Source organism: Muntiacus reevesi, chromosome 2 (genome assembly GCF_963930625.1).
Source record: "Muntiacus reevesi chromosome 2, mMunRee1.1, whole genome shotgun sequence".
Taxonomy (NCBI): Eukaryota; Metazoa; Chordata; class Mammalia; order Artiodactyla; family Cervidae; genus Muntiacus; species Muntiacus reevesi.
Window position 1 is genome coordinate 59,679,111 of NC_089250.1, and position 25,678 is coordinate 59,704,788.

Genomic DNA, 25,678 nt, shown 5'->3' on the forward strand with positions numbered 1-25,678 from the left:
CAATAAACGATCAGTACTGATAACCACAGTCATAACGAGAAGACATCAGCGAGGGCCATCACGATGGAGTAATCCCACGAACGTGGTCTAGAGCCTTGGACTCAGTTACTCAACAGGCACCGATCGGCAAGTGCATTTTGTGCCAGGGACAGGTGTGAGCATCATACAGCCCCTGCCCTCGGGCTCTCAGACAGTCATTGGTGGGATCAGTCTGGAACTGAAGGAACCAGAGGAGGGAGTCCAACATTTCGAGCTAAACCAGAGCATGCTGTGGGGACAACCAAATAGAGGGCCAGGGGTCCATACTGTAGGCACAGACAAGAAGATTTCAGCCTTCAGAATGTTAGGAGGCGCATAAAACCAGTACCCAGCAGGGAGCCAGGGTGAGACACAGTCTGGGAAATTTTAGGCAAGAAAGAGAACTCTGAGCCATAAAGCAGCACATTTCTGGCCCAGCTCCCTTCCTTGCAGAGTGACTTTTGGCAAGTTACTCTTTTGATTCTGCCGTCTTAACCTAGAAGACAGGTTGAGATCCTTCACAGAGTTATTATCAAGGTGATGTTTTTTTTTTTTTTTACTTTTATTTTATTTTATTTTTTTTTTTAATATTATTTTATTAGTTGGAGGCCAATCACTTTACAACATTTCAGTGGGTTTTGTCATACATTGACATGAATCAGCCATATAGTTACATGTATTCCCCATCCCGATCCCCCCTCCCACCTCCCTCCCCACCCGACTCCTCAGGGTCCTCCCAGTGCACCAGGCCCGAGCACCTGACTCATGTATCCCACCTGGGCTGGTGGTCCGTTTCACCATAGATAATATACATGCTGTTCTTTCAAAACATCCCACCCTCACGTTCTCCCCCAGAGTTCAAAAGTCTGTTCTGTATTTCTGTGTCTCTTTTTCTGTTTTGCATATAGGGTTATCGCCACCATTTATCTAAATTCCGTATATATGTGTTAGTATACTGTAATGTTCTTTATCTTTCTGGCTTACTTCACTCTGTATAATGGGCTCCAGTTTCATCCATCTCATTAGAACTGATTCAAATGAATTCTTTTTAACGGCTGAGTAATATTCCATGGTGTATATGTACCACAGCTTCCTTATCCATTCATCTGCTGATGGGCATCTAGGTTGCTTCCATGTCCTGGCTATTATAAACAGTGCTGCGATGAACATTGGGGTGCACGTGTCTCTTTCAGATCTGGATTCCTCAGTGTGTATGCCCAGAAGTGGTATTGCTGGGTCATATGGCAGTTCTATTTCCAGTTTTTTAAGAAATCTCCACACTGTTTTCCATAGTGGCTGTACTAGTTTGCATTCCCACCAACAGTGTAAGAGGGTTCCCTTTTCTCCACACCCTCTCCAGCATTTATTGCTTGTAGACTTTTGGATAGCAGCCATCCTGACTGGCGTGTAATGGTACCTCATTGTGGTTTTGATTTGCATTTCTCTGATGATGAGTGATGTTGAGCATCTTTTCATGTGTTTGTTAGCCATCTGTATGTCTTCTTTGGAGAAATGTCTGTTTAGTTCTTTGGCCCATTTTTTGATTGGGTCGTTTATTTTTCTGGAATTGAGCTTCAGGAGTTGCTTGTATATTTTTGAGATTAATCCTTTGTCTGTTTCCTCATTTGTTATTATTTTCTCCCAATCTGAGGGCTGTCTTTTCACCTTACTTATAGTTTCCTTTGTTGTGCAAAAGCTTTTAATTTTCATTAAGTCCCATTTGTTTATTTTTGCTTTTATTTCCAATATTCTGGGAGGTGGGTCATAGAAGATCTTGCTGTGATTTATGTCGGAGAGTGTTTTGCCTATGTTCCAAGGTGATGTTTTAAGACAGTATGGATAAAACTAATAGGCACTCGAAAAATGGGAGCTCCTGTCTTTTCAGGGAGCCTGGGTTCAGATCCTAGCTCAGCCCCTTTCAAGCCCGATGGCTCTGGGTCAGCTGCTTGACTTCTCTGTGCTTCAGTTCCACCATCTGTAATGGTACCTACCTCAGTGGGCTGTACCGAAGATCACATGAATGAGTCTACACAGGAACCCTTGGAACAAGGGCCAACACACGTGGCGAGTACTCTATAGGTGCTAGTATTTTTGCTTCCTAGAAGAGGCAGGCTGTCAGCTAGGAAGGAGAGAAATGGAAGAGGGGAGGCCAGGTCAGAAGAGGAGGACAGCTGAATAAAAGGCAGCAAGTTGGGGAAGAGGCTCCAACTCTGGTGTTTGCTAGCCTTGGACTGACAGTCCCAACATTTTCTCACCTAAGAAAACATCATTCATTTTGAATAGTAATCTGTTCACATAATTTTAGGTTCAAATAAAAAAGTAGAAGAGAATGCGGAGACATCTTTCTCCCACCTCTGGCTCCCAGTTTCTTAGTCTGTCAAAGAAAACTTCATGCCTGTAAAGGGAAATTGTATATATTAGATATGTTATGTTCACTATTATAAATTGTACCCCCTTTTGTGCAAATGATAGCACCCTCTACATACTATTCTGCACCTTGCTTTTTGTCCCCCCATTTTGTAGGTTGCTTCTTGTCAATTCATTCACAGCTTCTTCCATCTTTTTTACAGCTACACAACTTCCTATTGTTCAGATGTGCTGTATTCTCAAGCCATTTCCCCCCTTCCCTGTCTCAATGGAGGGTAAGAGTTGCTTCCTCTATTTGATCATTGGAGGAGCTGGGCCCTGGAGTAGGGTTGGAGTGACCGGATGGGTCACCATAGTCAAGACCTGAACCAAGTCCTGAATCCACTCCAGAACTATTTCCAACACACTCAGCTTGGGGCTAGTTCTCAAGGTGGCCTGCAGAGAAGCTTTGGGCACGCCTGGGTGATGGAAGGCCCTTTGGATCGTACCTCTCCCCATCCCATATCTGCTTGAACACCTTGGGCTGGAGTGGCCTCTGGGTCACCACTGTGGTGGAGGTTCCTTGGAAGACTCTCCACCAGCCAGACGCCCCACTTTCTAGTGGGCCATTGGAAAGGCCTGCATCAGCTCAGGGGAGCAAAAACACTGACCATCTCTCACAGCTGCTTGGGACAGCATCCATCTCCCCAGGAGCCCAGGAAAAAGACATTTTCAAAAGAAACGGCTTTCAGGCGCACAGGCAAATTGAGCAAGTGCCCCCGAGACCTTTTCTTACTCAAAGATGCTCCACGCTGGTCTGGAGGCCAGGCGCAGGGCTTGTGGATACAGAGCTGGGCGCTGGGATCAGGGTGACTATCCCTGGGCCTGTGTCGTTCCAACCAGGCTCCGGGGAACCCCAGGAGATGTTGGCAGAGCCGGAGCCTGGCCTGAGCATAGTCTTGCCCTTCAGCCCTGTCTGAGAGCTCCCTCATCTATCTTGTCCCAAGTCAGAGATACCAGGCAAGGTCTGGGAGAAGACTGCTCCCCCAGGGCCCCAGGTGCCCCCTCCTGCTTTCTCTTCCTGCTTGTTCCAACACCACTCTCCCCCCAGTCGGTCCACGGGAAGAATGCCGTGTCCTCTGAATGGGGGCCAAGAGTGACAGGTGGTGGCAGTCCGAGTTGCATGGCCCCTGGTGTAAGAGATCCTCTCCCCCGTCCCCGCCTCCTCTGCCTGCACCCCTGCCTCCGCCTCTGCCCACCGGGCCCCGGCCCTTACAACTGCCCAGGACGGCTCCCGGGCAGCCACTGCGAGACAGACACCAGGTCGCCCCTCTCTGCTCCAGGTGCCTCTCTCCCCTCCGCCGGCTGGCCCCTGTCTCCTCTCAGCCAGACAGGAGGAGGCATCCAGCACCCCGACACACCTTTCTCTTCTTTCTGCAGCTGGAAAGACTTGAGTTAGACAAGCAGAAGCACACGCCTCCCTACCTCATGGCGACGGAAAACGGAGCAGCGGAGCTGGAAATCCCGAGCTCATCAACAGGTGCCATCCGGGGGCCAGAGGTGGAGGGAGGAGCTTGGGAAGGGGTGTTTGAATCCAGAGTTGGGCCAGTGCTCTGGATTCAAAGTGGGAGTTCTATGCCCAAGGCTTCTTTGTGTGGCACATGGAGGACCCAAAAATCAGAATTATCTCTGGATAGGGTGGGACTGGGTCAAGGGCCCACAGGAAGCCTTCCCCGGAGAGACTGGGAAAATGTGAAGTCCCCATGGATGAGGCCTGAATACTCACAGCAAGGGTTGGGGGTGGGCTCAAGGCCCACCAGATGCCCGGAGCCTTGCACCCAGGGCCTCCGAGGCCCAGACAGCTCATATTGGGAGCCTGTGGAATGGCCCCAGAAGTTCAGCGGGACAAGTGCTTGTAAACTGTGGCCTGGGTGGGAACCTGGGCCCAGAAGCGGTCCCTGGCCAGCCTGGCTGGGGAAGGAGGGGTAGGAGGGTGAATCCTGACATGTTTCACCTCCTTTCCAGACGAGGCACCAAAGGGTGCAGCGGGCAAAGGACCCCCAGCTGCAGAGAAAGACCCTGGGCCCCCAGATCCACAGAAGGATCCTGGGCCCCCAGATCCAGAGAAGGATGCTGGTCCCCCAAACCCAGAGAAAGAACTTGGACCCCCAGAACCAAAGAAAGAACCTGATTCCCTCCACTCAACGAAAGATACTGAAGCCCCGGCCCCAGAGAAAGGGGATGGGGTCTCGGCCCAACCCTCAACCAGCAGCCAGGGCCCTGAGGGAGAAGGAAGCCTGCAGGGAGAGCCTGCGGAGGGCTCTGCTGGGCAGCCGGCAGCCCTGCCTGAGGAGACAGCGACAGCCGAGGCCAGCTTCAAGGAGCCCGAGGCTGAGCAGGGGACCCCGGGCAGCCAGGACTCCGGAGAAGCCATGGTGCACAAGAAGGTAGCAGAGGGCCAAGCAGTGAGCAAGAAGGGCACGCCCGCCTTTCTGCACAGCCCCAGCTGCCCCGCCGCCATCTCGAGGTGAACGGCCCCTGCCTGGGAGCGGGGAGGGGTCTGCGATTACTATTTGTCTCGGCCACCGTCACCGCGTTCAGTGCTGGCTTGGGTAGTTCCGATGTTCAACTCCCTCTGTCCTAGGCATTGGCCCGACCGCCTGGTCTTCCTGCAGAGATCAGAAATATGTGATAGTTCACAGAAGCCTGGAGTGTCAGGCAGCAGAGGACCTCAAAGACCCTTCTCCAGGCGTCTGGAGTCCAGAGTCCCCCTTACCCCATGGACTTGAGTCTCACCAAGGGCAGGACTGAGATGTCAGGAGGAAAAGATAGCTCATCTTGTTAAAACAGTTATTGGTATAATATGGAAATATGACTAATAATCAGGCTGATAGATCATTACTAATACTCTTGAAGTGAAAAGTGAAGTGAAAGTGAAAGTCACTCAGTTGTGTCTGACTCTGCAGTCCCATGGACTATACAACCCATGGAATTCTCCAGGCCAGAACACTGGAGTGGGTAGCCTTTCCCTTCTCCATGGGATCTTTCCAACCCAGGGATTGAACCCTGATCTCCTGCATTGCAGACAGATTCTTTACCAGCTGAGCCACAAGGGAAACCCAAGAATACTGGAATGGGTAGCCTTTCCCTTCTTCATAGGATCTTCCCAGGAATCAACCCGGGGTCTCCTGCATTGCAGGTGAATTCCTTACCAACGGAACTATCAGGGAAGCCCACTATTCTCTTAGAGCTATAATACAGCACCAGTCTCAAGGTGCAATCCATTAGCTTAACCTGAATGCCAATGATATAAGTGAGGTTATTAATGATATATTTATTGTAAATCACAATAATAACACTTACCATATCAGTTTGAACCATATGGTAATATAAATTAATATCATTAATATGTTATCAATTGTATCACCACAATTTATGAATCTAGAGCTACATAACCTTCCTAATTGTCACACCTAATGATTAACCAGGACTTCCCTGGTGGCTCAGCCGGTAAAGCGTCTGCCTGAAATGTGGGAGACCCGGGTTCAATCCCTGGGTCGGGAAGATCCCCTGGAGGAGGAAATGGCAACCCACTCCAGTACTCTTGCCTGGAAAACTTCCATGGACGGAGGAGCCTGGTAGGCTACAGACCATGGGGTCGCAAAGAGTCAGACACGACTGAGCGACTTCACTTTCTAATGATTAACCAAATCAGCAATCCTATTAACAGTTGTTAATGATCTCTTAGTGCATTGATACTCAAGATAGCAACAGAGACATGGGAATTCTCCGGTGGTCCAGTGGCTAGGGCCCTGCACTTCCACTGCAGGGGCATGGGTTGGTCGCTGGTCGGGGAACTAAGATCCTGTGAGTCGCATGGCATAGCCGGGAAGAAAAAACCACCACCACCACAGACATTTATGGTATTATTAACACCCCCAGATTTTATATGAAGTGAATTTGGATTCACCATCCCACGTGTTTGGGGTGGGGGCAAGGCTGTAGCAGCTCTAGATTGCAGACGAGGTTCTGGGAGGCCTGCCGGTTTGGGGGGGCGGCTGGCTGTGGCTGCTAAGGGTGTCACCCTGCTGTGTTCTCACGTTTCAGCCTTGAGAAGCCACTGGCCGAGAAGCCCCTAGATGAGACATTAGAGCTCATCTTTGAAGGGGTGCCTGTGACCCCTGGCCCCACGGAAACTGAGACAGCCAAGGTAGCAGAAGGAGAGAAGAACCTCCCGGAAGGCAGCCAGAAGGAAGGAGAAGAGAAGGCTGCAGGCCAGGCTGGCCAGGCTGGGGTGCAAGAGGACACCTCGAAGGGGATCGAATTCCAGGCCGTTCCCTCGGAGAGATCGGAGGTGGGGCAGGCCCTCAGTCCCACAGCCAGGGAGGAGGACTGCTTCCAGATTTTGGGTAGGCCGGGGCTGCCCTGGAGCCCAGGGAGGAGGGCAGGGGCTCCCCATGTCTCCCCCATCTCCTCCTCACTTAGAGCACTAAACCCTTCTGAGCCACCTCACCCAGGGTGATTCATCAAAGTGTTCCAACCCCAGGAAGTCCGAGTTCCTAGTCCCCTTCAAGAGACAGGGAAATGGGGGCTCAGAAAAGGGAGCACCCCAAACCCACAGCTAGAACAGGATATGAACCTGACTCCAGAGTTCTCTTGTTTACTTTCTTCTACATTGGCTAAAATGGAGTTAAAAAAAAAAATCAGACATGTTGGAGCACCACCAGTTCTCTGGACAGTGGGGTTTGAAGTTACTCTGTAAAAGGGCTCAAATGCCAGGCTTTAAACTGCATCCTGGACGGGTAGGGAGGGTCATGGGAGCCACAGAGGGTCGTGAACTGAGGAGCACAGGTGTGTGCATGGAGGGGGGAGGGAGGCGGTGAACAAGGAAGCTGGGCACATGAGATGGGCAGGACCCGAGTGGCTTCAAGTGCTGACGGTTTATTCAGCGAGCAGCAGGGAGCCATTGAGCATGAGCAAGCTTGGCCAGTAGGTGAATAGGGAAAGAGCCCGGGCAAGGGTGCAGCGGGCCTGGGGGGGTGGGGTGAGGTGGGGTCAGGAGAGCCCGGCGTGTCCTGACAACCCCCCTCCTCCAGGCCGAGGTGCCCTGGGAGATCTGCCAGTCCGCCTGGTGAGCGGCGCAGTGCCACCCAGACAGGGTGGGAGGGCCTGGCGGCTGGGCGGCAGCCAGGAGCCCTGCCTCCTCCCCCAAGCAGCGGCACAGACCTCCAGGGCCCACTCGGCCCGGCAATCACATCCTCGAGGGACGGACCTGAACAACCTCCAAGGGCCGTCTGATTTATCACCAGCCGGCTTTCCTGCGGCCTTTTGCTATTTATAAAGAGGTTTCCATTCCCGGTGACTCAGCCTGTCGGCGTTCAGGGCCTGCTGTTCCCCATATTGTCACTAGGTGGCAGCAGGTCCCTACCAAACAGCTCCATCCCCGGCTCCTCCCCGCCCACCCCTGCCCGTGGGTGAGAGCTCGTGGTGTTATTAGACTGGGTGGTAGGCAGGTCCCATCCTCGACTCCTTCAGACACAGTAACGCCTATCTGGCATGGTGCTCCACCATTATAGTTGAAAGTGAAAGTTAGTAGAAAGAAAGCAGCTCAGTCCTGCCCAACCCTTTTCAACCCCGTGGACCGTAGCCCATCAGGCTCCTCTATCCATGGAATTCTCCAGGCCAGAATACTGGAGTGCGTTGCCATTCCCTTCTCCAAGGGATCTTTCCGACCCAGGGATTGAACCCTGGCCTCCTGCATTGCAGACAGATCCTTTGAGCCACCAGGGGAGCTCACAGTTGTGCACTGCGCCCGCCCCGCCCCCCGCCCTCTGCCCTTTTATAAATGGAAATGCAAAAGCTTTGAGATGGAGTCTTCATACCTTATAGTGTGGGAGGGTCTGAGGAGTCCAATCAGCTGTCCCCACTGTTGTGCCGGGAGAAGCTGAGCCTCCCTCTGACAGAGGCAGAGGCCTCCCAAGGAGGGTGAATGTTGGTGGCAGAGCTGACATTGGAAACTGGGCCCCTAGCCCCTATCCTGGAGCAACTGTCCCCCAGGTATCACTTGGTGAACGTCCCTGGATGGGGCCCAGGCCAGGCAGGAGGGCATGGTGCCAGGGTGAGTCCTTAGCAGCCCAAGCACTGACCAAAATGGCTCTGCTCTGCTCCACAGATGACTGCCCGCCGCCCCCAGCCCCCTTCCCCCATCGCATTGTGGAGCTGAGACCCGGGAACATCAACAGTCAATTTAGCCTGAACTCCAAGGAGGCACTGGGCGGGTGAGAGCTGGGGCCCCGAGCCCCTGGCCCAAGGGTGGGAGAGCATGGAGCCCCTGGGCCTTACATCTGTCCCATGGGAGGCCCAGACACTCTGATCAGACGTGAGCCGTACGGTCACGGTTGCTTCCATGTGGTCTCACTTGTCTGTGTGCAGGCTGTCACATGGCTGGTGTGTCAGTCACTCACACAAACACACCATTGGTCATTAGGTGTTTCCCATAGGAATCACGTAATACTGTCCTGTCTGTCTCAGTTTGGGGTACCACACTGACCCCTTCAAGGTGATCCTCTGTTTTGTTAGACGTCCTGAAGCTCCCTCCCCAGGGGCCTGGTGCCCTTGCCTGCCTGTGAGGTGCCCATCAGGGGCTGTCCTTTGATGAGCCTACCCTTCCTGAGCCTGTGGCTTGTGCAGTTCAGCCGTGGTCTCTGCGGTAGAGCTCACATTTTGGGAGGCTACTGGAGCTGGCTGGGGTTCCCCCATCTCACAGGAAGCAGAGCACAGGCCCCCCTCTCACTTGGTCTTTGAAACTCGCTTACTCTCAGCCTCTTCTCTCTCCAGCGGCAAGTTTGGAGCAGTCTGTACCTGCACAGAGAAGGCCACAGGTCTCAAGCTGGCAGCCAAGGTCATCAAGAAACAGACACCCAAAGACAAGGTAGTGCGGTCTGGCTGTGGGGAGGGGGAGGGAGAGGGGATGCTTGGAGCCTGTGCCTCTCACCTCCCTCCACCCACACATCTGCACCAGGGGCCAGGGGTACAAAGCTTGATGCTCCAAAGACATCAATCACACAGATCAACAGATAGACAGGCGGAGAGGACTGCCACAGGGGCCTGATGCCACTGACCATAAACTTGACCCCACAGGTGGTGAATTTATCTTGGGGACTTCCCCTTCAAGCCCTCTGGTTCCAGTCAGGAAGTGCTGATGAGCACCGGCTCTGAGCCAGATGCTATACTGTGCACTGGAGGTCCCCAAGGGAAGCCAGGGGGTCCCCGCCCCCCGAGAACAGCAAGGGAAACAGGCCTCAACAGCAGCCCGGGCCTGGTTCAGAGTAGTGTTCACTCAAGGAGTGAATGAATGAATGAGGCATAGACTCATGTGGAGTGCGGGAGTCGGGTGTGTGAGGAGGTGATGGCAGCCTAGCAGCCTGGCGCAGTGAGAGCTATATAACTTAGAAAAGCTAGGACGGGAGGGTGGGGAGAGGGGTTGTCACGGTGGAGTCTCCTGACCCACCAGCAGGTCAGCAAAGAGTCTCCTGAACGAAGGCTTTGAAGAAGGAGGAGCTGTTTTCCAGTGGGAAAGGCAGGGGAGAGATGTTCAGACAGAGGGGACTGTGGATAGAAAGGCCTGAGGATCAGAAATGGCAGGTGGGAACCCTGGAGTCAAGGTCAAGGCCATGGGAGCAGAGACAGCATGTGCAGAGAGAGGCCTGGAGCCCAGAAGGAGCAGGAGAAGCAGCTCCAGAGGAGTGCTGGGAAATCAGAAAGATTTTCTATGTGACTCTTTCTCTGTTGCTTCCACTTAATGGGGCTTGGGTCCCAGGCCTCTGTCATGGACCTGGCTCAGTGGAGATGCTCAAATGTGATATGTAAATTAATTGGAGTCAGTTATTGATTGATTAATTATTGGGTACTTTTTCTGTGCTGTACACTGTACCAGGTGCTAGGGAAATGGCATCAAAGAAGTCCTAACATGCTAGAGAGGAGGAACAGACAACTAAAACCAAACCAAAACATAAAAAGTGTGGTGTCCGCAGCAGAGACAGTGTTAAGAAAAGTAAAGCCAGGAAGGAACAGGGTGTGTGGAGCCACTCACATAGGATCAGGTGGCAATAGGCTTCTCTGAGGAAGTGGTGTGAAAGGTGAGATATTCCAAGGAATGGAATAATGGAAAATGGAACAGTCCAGGCAGTGATCCAGTGCTCTGGGGTAACAGGTCTAGGGAGAGATCTGATCTGTAATATTTGCCAATTTCCTTGGTGTAAATATTCCTACCGTGGTTGATTTCAAGCTACAGATGTGACCACTGGCTGGCAGACTTTCTGAAAGTGACAAATAATGGCAGCTGAAACTAGAAAGGCAGTGATGGGAGAGCTGAGAAATGATTGGATTTGTAATCTACTTTGGAGGTGGAGTCAAAGGATTTACTGATGGGCTGGATGAGGGGGTGTGAGGAAGCAAGAATAAGAGAGAAACCCTGGAAAGCTCCTAACTTTCTGTCCTGAACACCGGGGTTAAAAATGACAGCCTTTTGCTGATGGACATGCTGCAGGCAAATCAACTGTGAGGAAAGGGTGGTATCAAGGGTTTAATTTTGGACATGAGAGATTTGAGATGCCTATTAGGCATCCAAGGGGGAGGGACTGGCGTCTGGAGTTCAAAGGAGCACTTGTGGGTGGAGATATGTATTTGGGAATCGGTCACATCTGGATGGAATTTCCAGTCATGGGACTTGAGAATGCCCTGGGAGAGAGTGTAGAGCAGGGAGGCCTGAGTGGGAAGGATGGGGCCCAGGATTCAGCCAGCGGGAGGAGAAGAACCAGCAAAGCAAAGGAAAGGTGTCCCAGCAGAAATGACTGTGTGGTAAGGACACAGGCTGGAGGGTTGGGAGAGAGATGGGAGGCGGAGAGACCAGCGAGGAGGGGGAGGGCAGCGGTCCAGGCGAGGTCCACCCCGAACAGGCTGGAGGGCAGGGAGGCATGATGCTCAGATGGTACCCCTGATGCTCCTGGTCCCCAGGAAATGGTGTTGCTGGAGATTGAGGTTATGAACCAGCTGAACCACCGCAACCTGATCCAGCTCTACGCGGCCATTGAGACCCCACACGAGATCGTCCTCTTCATGGAGTAGTGAGTGTCGGCGGCGGGGTGGGGGCCTGGGAGGGGGGGGGCGGCGGGCCCAGAGGCAAGCCTGTAGAGGGGTCTGTGCACACAGCATCGAGGGCGGCGAGCTCTTCGAGAGGATTGTGGACGAGGACTACCAGTTGACTGAGGTGGACACCATGGTGTTTGTCAGGCAGATCTGCGATGGCATCCTCTTCATGCACAAGATGAGGGTTCTGCATCTGGACCTCAAGGTACTAGGGGTGGGCGGCCTCCTGGGAGGGGTCGGGGTGGCATCGGACCACCTATCGCTGCTGCAGCCAACCATCCCTCCGTCCCCCGTGACTCCTTCTCCTCCTCCATCCAGTCCTTCCAGCTGTAAGGATCAAAACAGGGGACACATCAGAGAGCAAGAACGACTTGGTCCCAGCCCTCTCCTAGTCTGGAGTTGCTGTAGTACTAGTTGAAAGGGTCTCTTGCAGTCCTGTGAGCCCCACATATAACACTAGCTAATCAGTGTTGCAGGAGCGCCTGCCTCTGTGTAGGCCCCTGATAGGCACTGCTAATGTTTGTTCACTTATTTCACAAATACGTGTTGAGGGCCCACTAGATGCCAGGCAGTGTTCCAGGTGGTGGAGACCCAGTGGTGAACAAAATAGATAAAAATGCCTGCCCTCATGAAGCTTATGTTCTAGAAGGGGAATCAGGAAGACACATCAGTAAGTATAGTATTGGGTTTCCCTGGTGGCTCAGCCGTGAAGAATCTGCCTGCCAAGCAGGAGACTCGAGTTCAATCCCTGGGTTGGGAAGATCCCCTGGAGAAGGGAATGGCAACCCACTCTAGTATTCTTGCCTGGAGAATCCCATTGTCAGAGGAACCTGGCAGATTACAGGCCATGGGGTCGCCAAAGAGTGGGACCCGACTTAGCAAATAAAACAAGAACAAAGTGCAGTGTCAGTGCAGCAGTATACACGTGGCAGGCACTAGCAAAGACGTGTGCTGAGAGAACACTTATGCTCTTCTTGCTCCATACCTTGCACATAGCAGGTGGGCAAAAAAGCTCGTTTGGGTTTTTCCGTAAGATTTTATGAATCCCTCCACGTCTGATCAGCTGTCAGTGGCCGTGGTGCGGAGTGGACAGGAGCCCCGTGAGTGCCAGGTAGCCCTATCCTTATGGCAGGCGTTCGTGTTTATGGACTCAATGGAAAGGCTAGTGGAGAAGTTGAAATCTGAACATGGAGGCGGGTGAAGGCCCGTCGGCAAAGTGGACAGTACTTTCATTCATTCATTTGGTAAATACATTCTGAGCACCTGCTTCTGTGCCTCTGTGCACAGTGCTGGGCATGGTTGTTACCCTCCGGATGGTGAGGACATGACCCCATCCCCTGGAGCCCATGGGGTCGGTGGTGGAATCAGACGTAGTGACTCAATGAATAGGTCATTTTATTTTTTGTTAAATTTTTTTTTAATTTTTATTTTTGACTGTGTCACTCAACCTGTGGGATCTTGGATCCCCCACCAGGGGTCAAACTCATGTCCCTGAAGTGGAAGTGCCGAGTTTTAACCACAGGTCTGCCAGAGAAGTCCCTTAGATCAATTTAAACCACTAAAAGCATTTTGAAAAAGTGCGTGAGTGTAATGGGGAGACATACAAGGTGGAACTGAAGAAGAAGGTAAAGGCTGGAGCATTCAAGCTTGATACAGGAGATGCTACTGGTGCTGTTGTGGACTAACCCCTCCTCTGTGCTTGCTAGGGGTCAGAGCCACTCAGGATGTGTTTAGAGTGTGTGACAGCCCTTTGGGTCAGGTGTGCTGTCATCATTCCCACTGACAAGTGAGGGAGCGCGGAGGGTAAGGGAATGGGTTTCAGTGGGGCTATTCTGACAGCAGGGAATTTAGGAGGTGGGCATAATAAGCCAGGAGAGATGATGGGGCTGGAACCCACAGCAGTGGGGGAGGAATGGGAAGTGGTCAGATGATGGACACATTCTGAAAATAGAGTCAGCTGGATTTCTGATGGTTTGGATGTGGGAGGGCAGAGGGAATGGAAAGACTGCAGGTGCCTCCTGAGTTTTTCAGCAGAACTCAAGCCTGCATGATGGCATTGGAGGCTGCCCTTTTCTGGTAAAAGCCATTTTCCTTGGGGTAGAGCAGGGTCCCTGATTAAAATGCAGTGTCCTGGGAAGAAGTTCAACTTAAATCTCTGTATCCCACATGTGATCTTTTTCAGGATAGCAATAAGTTTTTCATCAGTAAATGGTTTCATGATTGAGTAAGCTGGGCGAACCGCAGCCTGAAGACCCTTCCCAGGGTCCCAGCTGCAGGGTTTTTCAGGAGATCCCCTGTCCTCATTCTCCAAAAAGATATCTGGATCTATCTGCTTTCCCCTGCCAATTGTGTCCTTGGAGCTTTTTTTTAATAATATTTTTTCACTTTTTAAAAATTTGTTTTTGGCTCTGCTGGGTCTTCATTGCTGCGTTTGGGCTTTCTCTAGTTGCAGTGATCAGGGGTCACTATCCAGTTACGGAGCGAGGGCTTCTCATTGCGGTGGCTTCTCTTGTTGTGGAACACAGACTCTATGTGCATGGGTTTTAGTAGTTGCGGCTCATGGGCTCCAGAACATGGGCTCATTAACTGAGACACATGGGCTCAGTTGCTCTGAGGCATGTGGGATCTTCCAGGACTAGAGGTTGAACCAGTGTCCCTTGCATTGCAAGGACCACTGGACCACTGGACCACCAAGGAAGCCCTCCTTGGGGCCTTTCCATCCTTCCCGTGTTTCAGTGGAGCACTGTTGGGCTGTTGAAGTCACTAGCATCCTGCTCTGAGTGCAGCAGTGTGAAAGGACCTTCAGAAAGCCTCCTGTTTGGGGCCTCAGATCAGATACCACAAAGCCCAGGTGAAGAACAGAACCCTGTTCTTCAGAACCCAGCTGGGTCAGGAGGTGGAGGCCCTGGGGGAACTGGAGGACTCCCGCCCATCTCAGCGGTCAGCACCAAGTCCCTCCAAGCCGTGTGTGGCCATATGGCCAGGGCTTCCAGTCTTTCAGGAGGTGCTGAAAATCAGGGTTCTTGTGCAAAACCTGCCTTTTAGCCATCGTTAACAACTTACATTTCTGCCCCACAACCTCAGATGAGTCCTGTGTCCTTGTGTTACATGAGGAGGAGATGGAGGCCCAGCGTGGGAGGGGTTAGCCCTTCAGTGACCTCACATGCTCACCCGTGCTTGGGGTGCCAGATTCCAGGAGTCTTGACTGGGCACCTACTGGGTGCTTTGTTGGACGCTGAGGGTGGGGAGCAGGGACGCCTGGAGAAGAGTCCCTCTTGGGCCTCCAGATCCCCCTCTGTGTCTGAAACAGGCAGATCCGAGGGTCTCTGATGGGGGGCTGTCCACTCTGGCAGCCTGGGCCTCTGGTCCAGGGAGCCTGGGCCTCAGATAGACTGGGATGGAGAGGGAGGGTGAGCCGGGCCAAAGGTCAATCCAGGCCACCCCCTTCTCCTCAGCCAGAGAACATCCTGTGCGTCAACACCACAGGCCACTTGGTGAAGATCATTGACTTCGGCCTGGCACGGAGGTACCACCTTGGGTGGGCGGGTGCCACCTTGGGTGGGTGGGGTGGCTGGGGCCAGGGGAAGGTGGGAAGGTGTCTGGGAATGGGCTGGGAGTTGTGCTCTGAGCTCTTGGCCTGACCTCCAGGTATAACCCCAATGAGAAGCTGAAGGTGAATTTTGGGACCCCAGAGTTCCTGTCCCCTGAGGTGGTGAATTACGACCAAATCTCCGATAAGACAGACATGTGGAGCCTGGGGGTCATCACCTATATGTTGTGAGTGTTGATGCGGTCGGGGCACATGGGCGGGCAGCTGAGGCCAAGATCGCTTCCACCTCCCCACTCCTTCAGTCAGGGTTTGCTGGGCATTGGGGGTGCACTCATCATTCCTCTTCTTCACGGTAACCCTGGGAGGCTCAGATGATTACGGCCGTTTTACAGATGAGAAGAGTGAGGCTCAGAGAGGGGAAGTGACTTGCCCAAGGTCACCCAGCCAGATTCAAATCCAGGTCTGTCCCTCTTGAGAGGCCTGGGGTCTTTTCAGCTCACGGTGCTGCTTCTCAGGATCTGTCGCATCCCCGACCCGATCTTACCTCCCTGCCTCCTGCCATCGCCTCCCTCCAGGCTGAGTGGTCTCTCCCCCTTCCTGGGAGACGATGACACAGAGACCCTGAACAACGTTCTATCAAGCAACTGGTACTTTGATGAGGAAACCTTTGAGGCTGTCTCAGAGGAGGCCAAAGACTTCGTCTCCAACCTCATCGTCAAGGACCAGCGGTGAGGCTCACCCCCCAGGACGTGAACCCCGTGTGTACAAAGCCCAGTGCGTGCGTGTGCCGGGTGGGAACTGGGCTGGCAGGCCGGCGGGAGCGGTGCCTCCCAGGCCTGCCGCCTCCTCTCACCATGCCACCCCCTCTCCACAGGGCCCGGATGAGCGCTGCCCAGTGCCTCGCCCATCCCTGGCTCAACAATCTGGCAGAGAAGGCCAAGCGCTGTAACCGCCGCCTCAAGTCCCAGATCTTGCTTAAGAAATACCTCATGAAGAGGCGCTGGAAGGTACCACTGGACTGAGGCGGGGAAGAGAGAGGGATTCAGGGTGGGCAGGGTGCTGGCCCCACTAACCCCGTCTCTGCCGGTTCTGTCCGGGAAACAGAATTGGCTTTTCTCTCTTTGTCCTGGGCTGGCTCCTGCCCTGGGTGGTGGCCCTCCACCCACCCCTCCACCCTGGGGAGGGGCATCCTTTTACGGCTTGGGCTCAGGAAAAAGTCTCTGACCCCATCTCAGGCTTCTTCCCTTCATTTCACAAATGTTTCTTGACCATCTACCATCTCTGGGCATTAGGGACACAGCAATGGGCAAAGAGAGTAGGATTTCAGTCTTCATGAACTTACTTTTGTTAGAGGGTGGGGAGTTATTAAAAAGAATTAAGGAAGGGCTCTGTTGGCTCAGACGAGGAATCTGCCTGCAATGCAGAAGACCCAGGTTCGATCCCTGAGTCGGAAAGATCCTCTGGAGAAGGGAATGGCAACCCACTCTGGTATTCTTGCCTGGAGAATTCCATGGATAGAGGAGCCGGGTGGGCTACCGTCCTTGGGGTCACAAAGAGTTGGACACGACTGAGCGACTAGCACTTACACTTACTAGAAAAAAATAAGAATGGTCAGGAGTGCTGGAGAGAGGCTGTGCTTCTAAATAGGGTGGCCAGGGAGAGCGCACTGAGAAGGAGCCTGTGAACAAAAACCTGAAGGAGATGAGGGCTAAGTCAGACTGCTACGGAGGAGGGCATGTCCCCAGGCAGTGGGAACAGCTGGTGCAAAGGCCCTGAGGCAGAAGCATGGTTGTGGAGTGTGAGGAACAGGTAGGAGGCCAGTTCCTCTGAGTGGAACTTAAGCAAGGGGCAGGAGAGGTGTCTGAGAGGATGGGGAGGCAGGGCGTGGAGAGACTCAGCCACGGTGAGGGGCTTTTTCTTGGAATGAAATAGGAACCAGTGGACCACTTCCCAGGTGGGTAGTGCTAGTGGGAAAGAACCTGCCTGCCAACGCAGGAGACATAAGAGATGCGGGTTCAATCCCTGGGTTAGGAAGATCCCCTGGAGGAGGGCACGGAAACCCACTCCAGTATTCTTGCTTGGAGAATTCCATGTAGCCTGGCGGGCTACAGCCCATGGGGTCACACAAAGTCGGACACGACTGAGCAACTTAGCATGCACACACAGACCGCCATGAGGGGAGCGGGACTCGGGTTTGCTGACCGGTCTGTTGAGTGAGACAGGGCATCCTGGAGGCTGTGGTGTCTTGGCGCCTCCTGTGGCCATTTTGGGCACTGCAGCCTCCCTGGCCAGGGGCCCTCCAGGGATGAGGGGGACCTCGGGAGACACACAGCCTGTCCTACAGCTTTCGGCCTGCCCCGCTGCTGACGGGGACCCCTCTCCCTCCTCCCTCAGAAAAACTTCATTGCTGTCAGCGCTGCCAACCGCTTCAAGAAGATCAGCAGCTCGGGGGCACTCATGGCTCTGGGGGTCTGAGCCCCGGGAGCAGCTGAGGCCTGGACGCAGCCGCGCAGTGGCCAGGGCTGAGGCCACACAGCCCAGAAGGCCGGAGCAGACGGGCCAGATCGCCGGGGCAGGCTGGCCAGGACGAGGCTGCGCCAGGCTGGGAGGCTCGGGGCTCCCACGCCCCAGCGCGGTGACTGCTTCCCCGACGTGAGCCGCCTCAGATGTGGCCTGACTCCATCCTGCTAGCGCCTCCCCAGACAGGGCTCTGGCCCCCAGCACAGCCCGGACGCCAGGGGCCCTGTTGTTCCCGCCTGGCTCCCCTTCTTGGAACTGCTGCTCTGGTGACCCCGGCTTGGCCTCACCTGGGGCATCCCTGGCCTGGGCTTGCTCCTAGCTAGGGTGGGAGGGCTGGGGGTCCCGGCATGTGGGGCTTCTGCAGTTGTGGGTGGGAGGCCTCGGTGGGGCAGGACGGCAGACGGCCGATTTCTGAGGCGCAGCTGCCAGGGGAGACAGAGCAGGCTTTGTGAAGGAGGGCCTCCGTGTCCCCAGTCGCCCGTCTCCCCACTCCCAACAGATAAGGCTTAGCACACACCATCTGGTGCAGGGCCCGGCCCCCGCCCACCTTCCTCGCGACCACCAACATGCAGGAACTCTGTGTGAGAGAGAAGACGCCCAGCCCGGGCCTGGGTGGAGGGGGAGGGGAGAGGCCTGGGGGACAGGGGAGACCACCCCCGAGCTTGCCTGAAGGCCAAGCCAGCCTAACCCAGCCACTCCGGCCCCCATTCCAGGGGTCACCCACGGCCTCAGAGGATGGCGTCGGCAGGCCCAGAGGAGTGGGAAGGCTGTCGGGCAGCCCCCAACCTGCTGTCAGCTTGTGCCATGTAAATAAATGTACAGGTTGGAAGCGGCCCCCCTTCCCTCTATGTGTGTGCACCTGGGTGAGGTCACAGCTGGCCACAGTTCACGAAGCACTGCCGTGGGCCAGTCACTTTAGCAGCGCTTCGAGTATGTTGTGGTGGTTACTGATGCAGCCTCAGGAGCCAGACCACCCAGTGCTTGATCTGGGCTGCCTGCCTTGTACCTTAATGCGCTCCTCTGTGAGAGGTCACAGCACCAGCCAACATTTACGGGAGACTGCTGTGTGTCTGGGCTTCCCAGGTAGCTAAGCTGGTAAAGAATCCACCTGCAATGCAGGAGACCTTTGTTCGATTCCTGGGTCGGGAAGATCTCCTGGAGAAGGGATAGGCTACCCACTCCAGTATTCTTGGGCTTCACTGGTGGCTCAGACAGCAAAGAATCAGCGTGTAATGTGGGAGACCTGGGTTCGATCCCTGGGTCAGGAAGATCCCCTGGAGGAGGGCATGGCAACCCACTCCAATATTATTGCCTGGAGAATCCCAATGGACAGAGGAGCCTGGTGGGCTACAGTCCATGGGGTCATAAAGAGTCAGACGCGACTAGGCACAGCACAGCACTGTGTCTGACTCTATTTAAGCGCTTGTATGTCTATTAACTCATTTATGAGGTCACGAGGTATATATTATTCATATTATACAGAGGGATACTGAGGCTTAGAGAGAAGAAGGAACTTGAAGGCTTTTCAACAAGTCAGAAGCTAGGGCTGGCTTGAAATGGACTATTTCACCTCCCACAGCAAGGCTCTGCCCACAAATCCTCCCTGCTTCTCACCAGAACAAGGTGTAGGCAGATAGCAGAGTCTCCAAGTGGAGCCAGGAGTTCGGGCCTGCAGCGATGGGGGTCCCCTGGGAGGCGTAGGGAGAGAGCTGTTCTCCAGTCTCACCCACGGGCCTCAGCCCTCCTCACCCCAGGCCTCTGCTGGAGGGCAAGAGAGCTTGATGCTAATAGGGTACAGCCTTTCTGGCTATGAGGACAATTGAGTCAGTTGAGGCCTAAGCGGGGCTTCCCCAGGAATGGCAGGAACAGCAGCTCCCATGCAGTGAGCTCCAGGGGGTGGCACGGCCCAGGCCCAGCTGTGTGTTCAAGTGACCCTGGTCCCAGCGACCCCACTCGGTGGGCAGCTGTATTAAGTTCATTTCTCTTGACAGAGCAGCCAAGCCTCGGGAGGCAATGCCACTTGCTCAGGGTCACATGGCTAGCCCATGGCAGAGCCAGGGTTTGTACCCAGACAGTCTGGAACCAGAGCCCCTGCTCTGAACTGCTGCACTATCTGCCTCTGAGAAATCTTGGATGGAGACCTTGACCGTTCAGCCTTCCAGCCCCTGCTTCCATGAATGCTGGCCAGGAGGGCAAGGCCAGGTCCTCACCCGACCCTGCCCTGTTCCAGCAGATGGGTGTGGAGTTCCCCTGCCGCAGGTGCCACATGGGACAGGATTGGGGGGCTCTGGGCTCTGAGCCTGCTGGGCTTGCACTCAGGGCTGGGGGGGGGGGGGGAGTGCGCCTGGGGGAGCCTGGCTTAGGCTCTTGGTGGGAGATGTGTTATGGGCAGGGACCCTAGGGCCGTGGATCCCTTGCCTGCCTGTCTGCCCGCCACCTGCTAGCTGGGCCAGGCCTGTGGTTTCCTCTGCGTTCTCTCAGCCGTGCTGGCCCCCACCCAGGCTGAGCCTCGGCCACACAGCGTGATGATGAGGAATGAGTCACCGCCATAGTGGAGGGGTAAGGAAATGAGGTCCAGCCAGCACCGAGATCCAGGGCTGGGATCCAGCGGGGGAAACCAAGGCCAAAATGGGCAGGCTGCTCAGTAGGGACAGGAGAAGCTGGGACTAGAACGCTGGGACCCCAACTCCCAGCACAGGCCTCATTTCCCCTTCTATGAAACCAAGGACAAAGGACAAAGGTTCAGAGGACAACCTCAGCACCACTGTCCTCTGCCACCCCAAGGGCCATTGTGATAAGTGAGAGGAGGGACAGGGGGGCTCAGTCACCATATTTCACAGGTGAGGAAACAGGTTCAGAGAGGGAAACTGATCTGCCTGAGGCCACACAGCAAATGAACGTGTCCTGGGAAGGAAATCCACCCAGAGCCGTGGAACAGGGCTGATCACTGCCTCTTCTGTCCCTATTCCCTCCAGGGAGCACACCTTAGAAAGCTCTTTTTGATTCATTGGGTGCCTCCTTTGGGTTTCCCCTGGTCCCTGGAGGTAAAGGATATGGACTTGACAATACGGAAACAATGGGGGTTCAGAGAGATTTTGCTCCCCCAGGGCCACAGAGCACACCCAGGAGAAGGCTGGGGTGGCAGTCCTTGGTGTGGGACTGAATCTCTGCCTGTCTGAGGCTGGGATCCAGCCCCGTGACCTTCACTAGCGCTCCCATCCCCAGCAGCCTCGGAGCTGCCCTGATGGAGGGAGTGGAGCCAGAGCCAGGCCCAAAGCTCGGGGCTGGGGCTGGGGTTCTGCAAGTCCCGGGCGGCAGACCCTGCCCCTTGCTTGGCGTGCCCTGCCCACCCCAGTGCCTGTGCTGTGGGCTCCCCCTGCACAGTGCCCATCATGATGCTGATGCTGTAACCTTCTCTGCAAGCAGCTCTGTTGCCCCATGGGGCCAGGGCCACCAGCTGCTCCTGCACACCATCATAGGCAAACCCCTCCCCCTACCGTGGGCTCTGAAGGGTTAACACCCTCAACAGGACAGCTCCTTCCGACTGGTCCCAGCTCTCTGGTCCCAGAGAGCAGAGCAGAGAGCAGCATTCTCCAAGACTATTTCCTGCCTCTGGGCCTTGGCCAGGCCCGCAGTGACCACCCCCATGGGTCTGAGGCCACATCTGGTTTGGATTACTCCAGGGCTGGTGACGCTGCCTTTTCCTGTCGGCATCCAGTGGCCTTGAATTCCACCAGCCACCTCGGAACCCAGCAGGGCAGCTGTGGGAAAAGATTCAGCCAGTGACAGGGCCGCCCTGAGGGTGTGAAGCGGCCAGGGCTGTCCTAAGGGATGTGCCCACCTGGACCAAGCATCCGTTTGTGCAGCTGCCCACACACCTGTTCCTTCCTTCACTCTAATGGGTGTTATTTACTGAGCACCAGGCACCGTACCAAGCGATTCCCGTGTGTGCACTCATTTCATCCCACCCTGTGAGTGTGTATTTCAGCAGTTCAGGGATGAGGAAACTGAGGCACAAGGAGCTGATGGACAAGTGCACGGGTTCCCAGCCAGTACACAGTAGGCTGAGGGTGCAAAGCAGGTGGCCTGACTTCAGACACATCCTATCACTTCACTGCTATTTCTTTTTTTTTTTTTCATTTATTTTTATTAGCTGGAGGCTAATTACTTTGCAATATTGTAGTGGCTTTTGCCATGCATTGACATGAATTTCACTGCTATTTCTTGAGACCCTTTTCTGGGCCTGGCCTTAAGCCAGAGCCTGGAGATGAATTAGTCATGGCCTCGGTCTTTGGGGAGTTCACAGTCTCTGGAACCCCTGGGGCAGGAGGTTGGGGATTGTAGTGAAGCTAGAAGGGCGTGGAAGAAGACACTTGCTTCTATGCTCTCCTCTCCAGTGGGAGTGACAGCCAAGCAGAGAGCGAACAAGGAGCAGACCTTTTCCAGATAGAGTGAGGCGGGTTGTTCCAGGCAGCTCCAAAGACTTGGAACTGAGAACAAGCTAGTCTTGAAGCATCCCAGGGGACTTTTGCAGATGAAGAAGCAAGAAATAAGTCTGGAGAAGTTGGCAGGAGCCTCAAATGCCAGGCTGAACCCCAGCCATAGGGAGCCATGGAAGGATTTCAAATGAAAGAGGGACATGATCAGATTTGTGATTTCGAAGGATCGCTGCAGTCTGGGACATCACTGAGTGGGAGAGAGAGACCGGAGGCAGGGAGAGGCCAGAGGGAGGTTGGGGCATGACTGCTTGAGGGGCTGTAAGGACTGTGGGGACAGGAAGAGGGAGCTGCAGACCTAATACACCGTCAGGGAGACCGGCTGATGACAGAGAGACTGGGTGCAGGTCAGGCAGAATGGGGTTCACATGGACCTTGCACCCTCTCTGAACCTCAGTTTCCTGTCTGTAAAATGGGATAATAGTACCTGCCTCCCAGGGTCAAAGCAAAAGTGACCTGAGATGTACAGATCAAGCCCCTGGCCAGGCTGCTGAGTTTACGTGTGCGCCACAACTCTCTCCAGTCCCTGCTCTGTTCCAGACACTACTCCGGGTGTAGAGGACAAGCAACTGATAGACAAAAACGCCTGGCCTCATGGAACTTCCTTCTTGGGAGACAGACACTGGACGGCAATAATGAACTTGGAACGTGTTGGCGGGGTGGATGGGGGACGTGGTGGTCAGGGAGTGAGTCCCGTGGGTATTCGTGGGAGACTGCTCCAGGAAGAAGGATGAGCAAGTGCAAACAAAGCCTGTTTGGAGTGAGGGTGGGAGAGAGTGCAAGAGGAGCCAAAGCCAGATCATACAGGCCTTTGAGAACTTGGCCTCTGGCTCTGACCGGGAGCCCCTGGAGGATTCTCTGAGATTTAATCCATGGCAAGTGGAATTATCCATTTATCCCTTCAGCACACCTTTATTGAGGGCCTGTTACATGCCAGTCAGTGGGTTAGAGAAGTGGATAAAGTGGATAAGACAGACCCAACCCCTGCCCCCAGAGGCTTATAACCCTAAGGCAGAGATGCAAGAAAAAGTGAATACACACAGAGATGCATAATTCCACATTGCAACAGGTGCCAGGTGGAGGAAACACATGGGATGCAGAGATGGAAAAAAAAAAATCTAGAGACACCCAGTCAAATCAATGCGTGAGGTGAGGCTTCTCCCAGGAGGTGATATTCAACATGGACTTTGGATGCTAAGAAGTCAGCCATGGGGAGTGAGCTTTACAGGCGGAGGGAACAGCGAGTGCAAAGGCTTAGAGGAGTCAGCTGCCTTAACTCACTCGGGAGAATCAGCCTCCTCTTGGTCTCCCAGAGAGATCAGGGCACCCTGAGGACTGCGGTCTGGAGGAGGCAGCCTTTTCAGAGGTCAAAGCCAGGGTTCTGGCTGACTGTGGGACTAAATGAGCCTCTGGTCTGTTTTTAGCCTGGAACCACTTCCTTTAGCCCCACCAGCTACCTCCCTGAGTCACCACCCAGTTACCAGCAGGGTGGGAACAGGGGATTAGGCACCTCGGGGTCTGGACCTTTGCCAATGAAAGGGGTGGAGAGGACTGGGCTGAGGGTACAAGGCCCTCCAGCGGGGCTCTTTCATGTTCCAGTAGCATGTTATATTAGTTTCAGGCGTCCAGTTTCATTCGTGTTGACTGAATTGTACATATATTGTGCAAGATGAGATTTTCCCATATGCCAGTCCTTGAGAATTAAAATCTTGCTCCATTTAACAGATGAAGAAACTAGTACTCAGAGAGGTGAATCTACTTGTTCAAGGTCACACAGCAAGGAAATGAAGACGCCAGGAATTGAATCCAAAACTTCATCTCATAACAATCTCTCCTCTCCCTACACCCCGCCACCTCCACAGTAGCTAGAGCCTCCCCTGGGGGGTAAACCAGGTTAAGAAGACAAGCCCCCAGGACCCACGTACTCATTTTGCTTAAGTACATACACTGCTGTTTCCATGGGCCAGACCCTGTTCAAAGCACTTTGCGAATATTAATTCATGTAATCCTAGCAACAATCCCATGGATGTAGGCACTGTTAGTATATCCACACTTTTCAGATGAGGGAAACCCAGAGAGGGGAAGCAACTTGCTCAAGATCTTACAGCTGGGAAGGGACAACTGGGACCTGAAGCCAGACATCTGGGGTCCAGAGCCCTTGCTCTTAGCTGCCGTACCTACTGCCTCTGGCAGCCTGGCCTCTTAGGGAGGGGATGTTTTGGTCGAGGCTTGGAATCCTGGGTTTGTACACTCCCAGTAGGCAGATATGCCAGGCTAGCCGACACAGCCTCCCTCATCCTCCTCATCAGTGTTGTGGCCCCAGAGGGCCCACGCTCTAAGGGAGAGGGTCTTCCCACCCTGGCTCAGGCGCTGTCTGGGGTGTGGGAAGGAGCCTGGAACTCAGGCAGTGGAATGCCGTAAACCAGGGAAGGAAGCGGGTGGGCGGAGAGGCAAGGGGGAGATAAGATGTGGAGGGTGGAGAAGCAGCTGAGGAAGGCCCAGCCCTGTGGGTGGGGGCAACCTCCCTGGAGGCAGAGAGAGCAGAGACCAAAGGACCAGCAGGTGAAGAACTTCCTGACAGCCCTTCAGAGCTGCCAAACCTGGGTGGGACGAGGCCAGCTCTGAAGGCACCCCACGTGATACGCACTGCCTGGTGTGGAGGGGATTCAGAAACGGGGTGGGAGACGCCCATTCGGCTCTGATAGTCCAAGAATCTGAGTCACCGGGATTAAAGACTCTGGAATATTCTGAAGTACCACTGGTTCTACCGTTTTAGATTTGATTTAGCCTGACTCTACAAGGCCACTCAGCACCCTTTTGCACTCTGACCTGCTGAGGAGAAGGAGTGGAGGTTGGGAGCCCCTCCTGGAGACAGACCAGCCTCCAGTGTGGAGCATGAGAAGGAGGGGCTCCTGTCCCCCTAAGACCTATACAGTCAAGGCAGCAGAGGGGTACTCCTGCTCTGCTGTGTGGCCTTGGGCACATCACTTACCTTCTCTGGCCTTGGCCTCTCCATCTGTGCCGAGGTGCTTTCTCTGGGTCGGCCCAGCTTAGGCATTCCAAGTCTCTGCTGAGCACGGTCCTTCCCATCAGGTGGGGGTGGCCAGGCAGGAGCTGGAGGGTGTCTGTTGGTCACGGAAAGTATGTGAGGGCAGGAGGCCCAGTGGGTGGGGTCCCCGGGCTGGGCAGCAGGCAGGCAGAGGGCAACGTGAGACCATGGTGTCTGGTCTTCCTGGTCCAGCGCCACTGGGAGGGGATCCCTTCCAGTCTGTCCCCCAGGTCAGCCCCACCCTGGGATCTGGGTTCAAAGAGTCAGGCTGTGCCTTCCTGACTGCAACCCCCTCACCGGGCAAAAGGAATGAAATCAGGGCCCAGAGAGATGGGCGCCGGTCCAGGCTCACACAGCAAGTCCAACGCAGGCTCTGAGCCCAGGGTCCTGCTTAGGCACTGGGGCTGAGAGGCCCATCTTCACTTTTGGACTCTTCGAGGGGACCTGAGAGGGACATGGAGGGGGCTTGCCCAGATCTGGGTGCGACTGACCCCTTTGCCCATTCCCCTACCACAAATCGGAGACAGGGGGTGCAGTTTCTTCTCCCCAAGC

General features: G+C 54.5%; 1 protein-coding gene across 1 annotated transcript; it reads left to right on the forward strand.

The window, feature by feature from the left end:
* Positions 1-3,560: 3,560 nt before the first annotated feature.
* Positions 3,561-18,426, forward strand: MYLK2 (myosin light chain kinase 2). Its single transcript, XM_065921798.1, has 13 exons — positions 3,561-3,707; positions 3,805-3,904; positions 4,390-4,891; positions 6,472-6,773; positions 8,537-8,642; positions 9,202-9,295; positions 11,380-11,489; positions 11,575-11,716; positions 14,967-15,037; positions 15,160-15,288; positions 15,637-15,789; positions 15,936-16,068; positions 17,456-18,426. The coding sequence occupies exons 2-13, from the start codon at positions 3,853-3,855 to the stop codon at positions 17,534-17,536; spliced, it is 1,875 nt and encodes a 624-aa protein (XP_065777870.1). The 5' UTR covers positions 3,561-3,707; positions 3,805-3,852; the 3' UTR covers positions 17,537-18,426.
* Positions 18,427-25,678: the final 7,252 nt, after the last annotated feature.

Excerpts from the sequence above, each read along its gene's own strand:
- MYLK2 (XM_065921798.1), top strand. The coding sequence starts at position 3,853 with ATGGCGACGGAAAACGGAGCAGCGGAGCTGGAAATCCCGAGCTCATCA. Across the intron at positions 11,717-14,966 it reads TTCTGCATCTGGACCTCAAG|CCAGAGAACATCCTGTGCGT; the intron begins GTACTAGGGGTG and ends CCTTCTCCTCAG. Across the intron at positions 15,790-15,935 it reads CTCATCGTCAAGGACCAGCG|GGCCCGGATGAGCGCTGCCC; the intron begins GTGAGGCTCACC and ends CCCTCTCCACAG.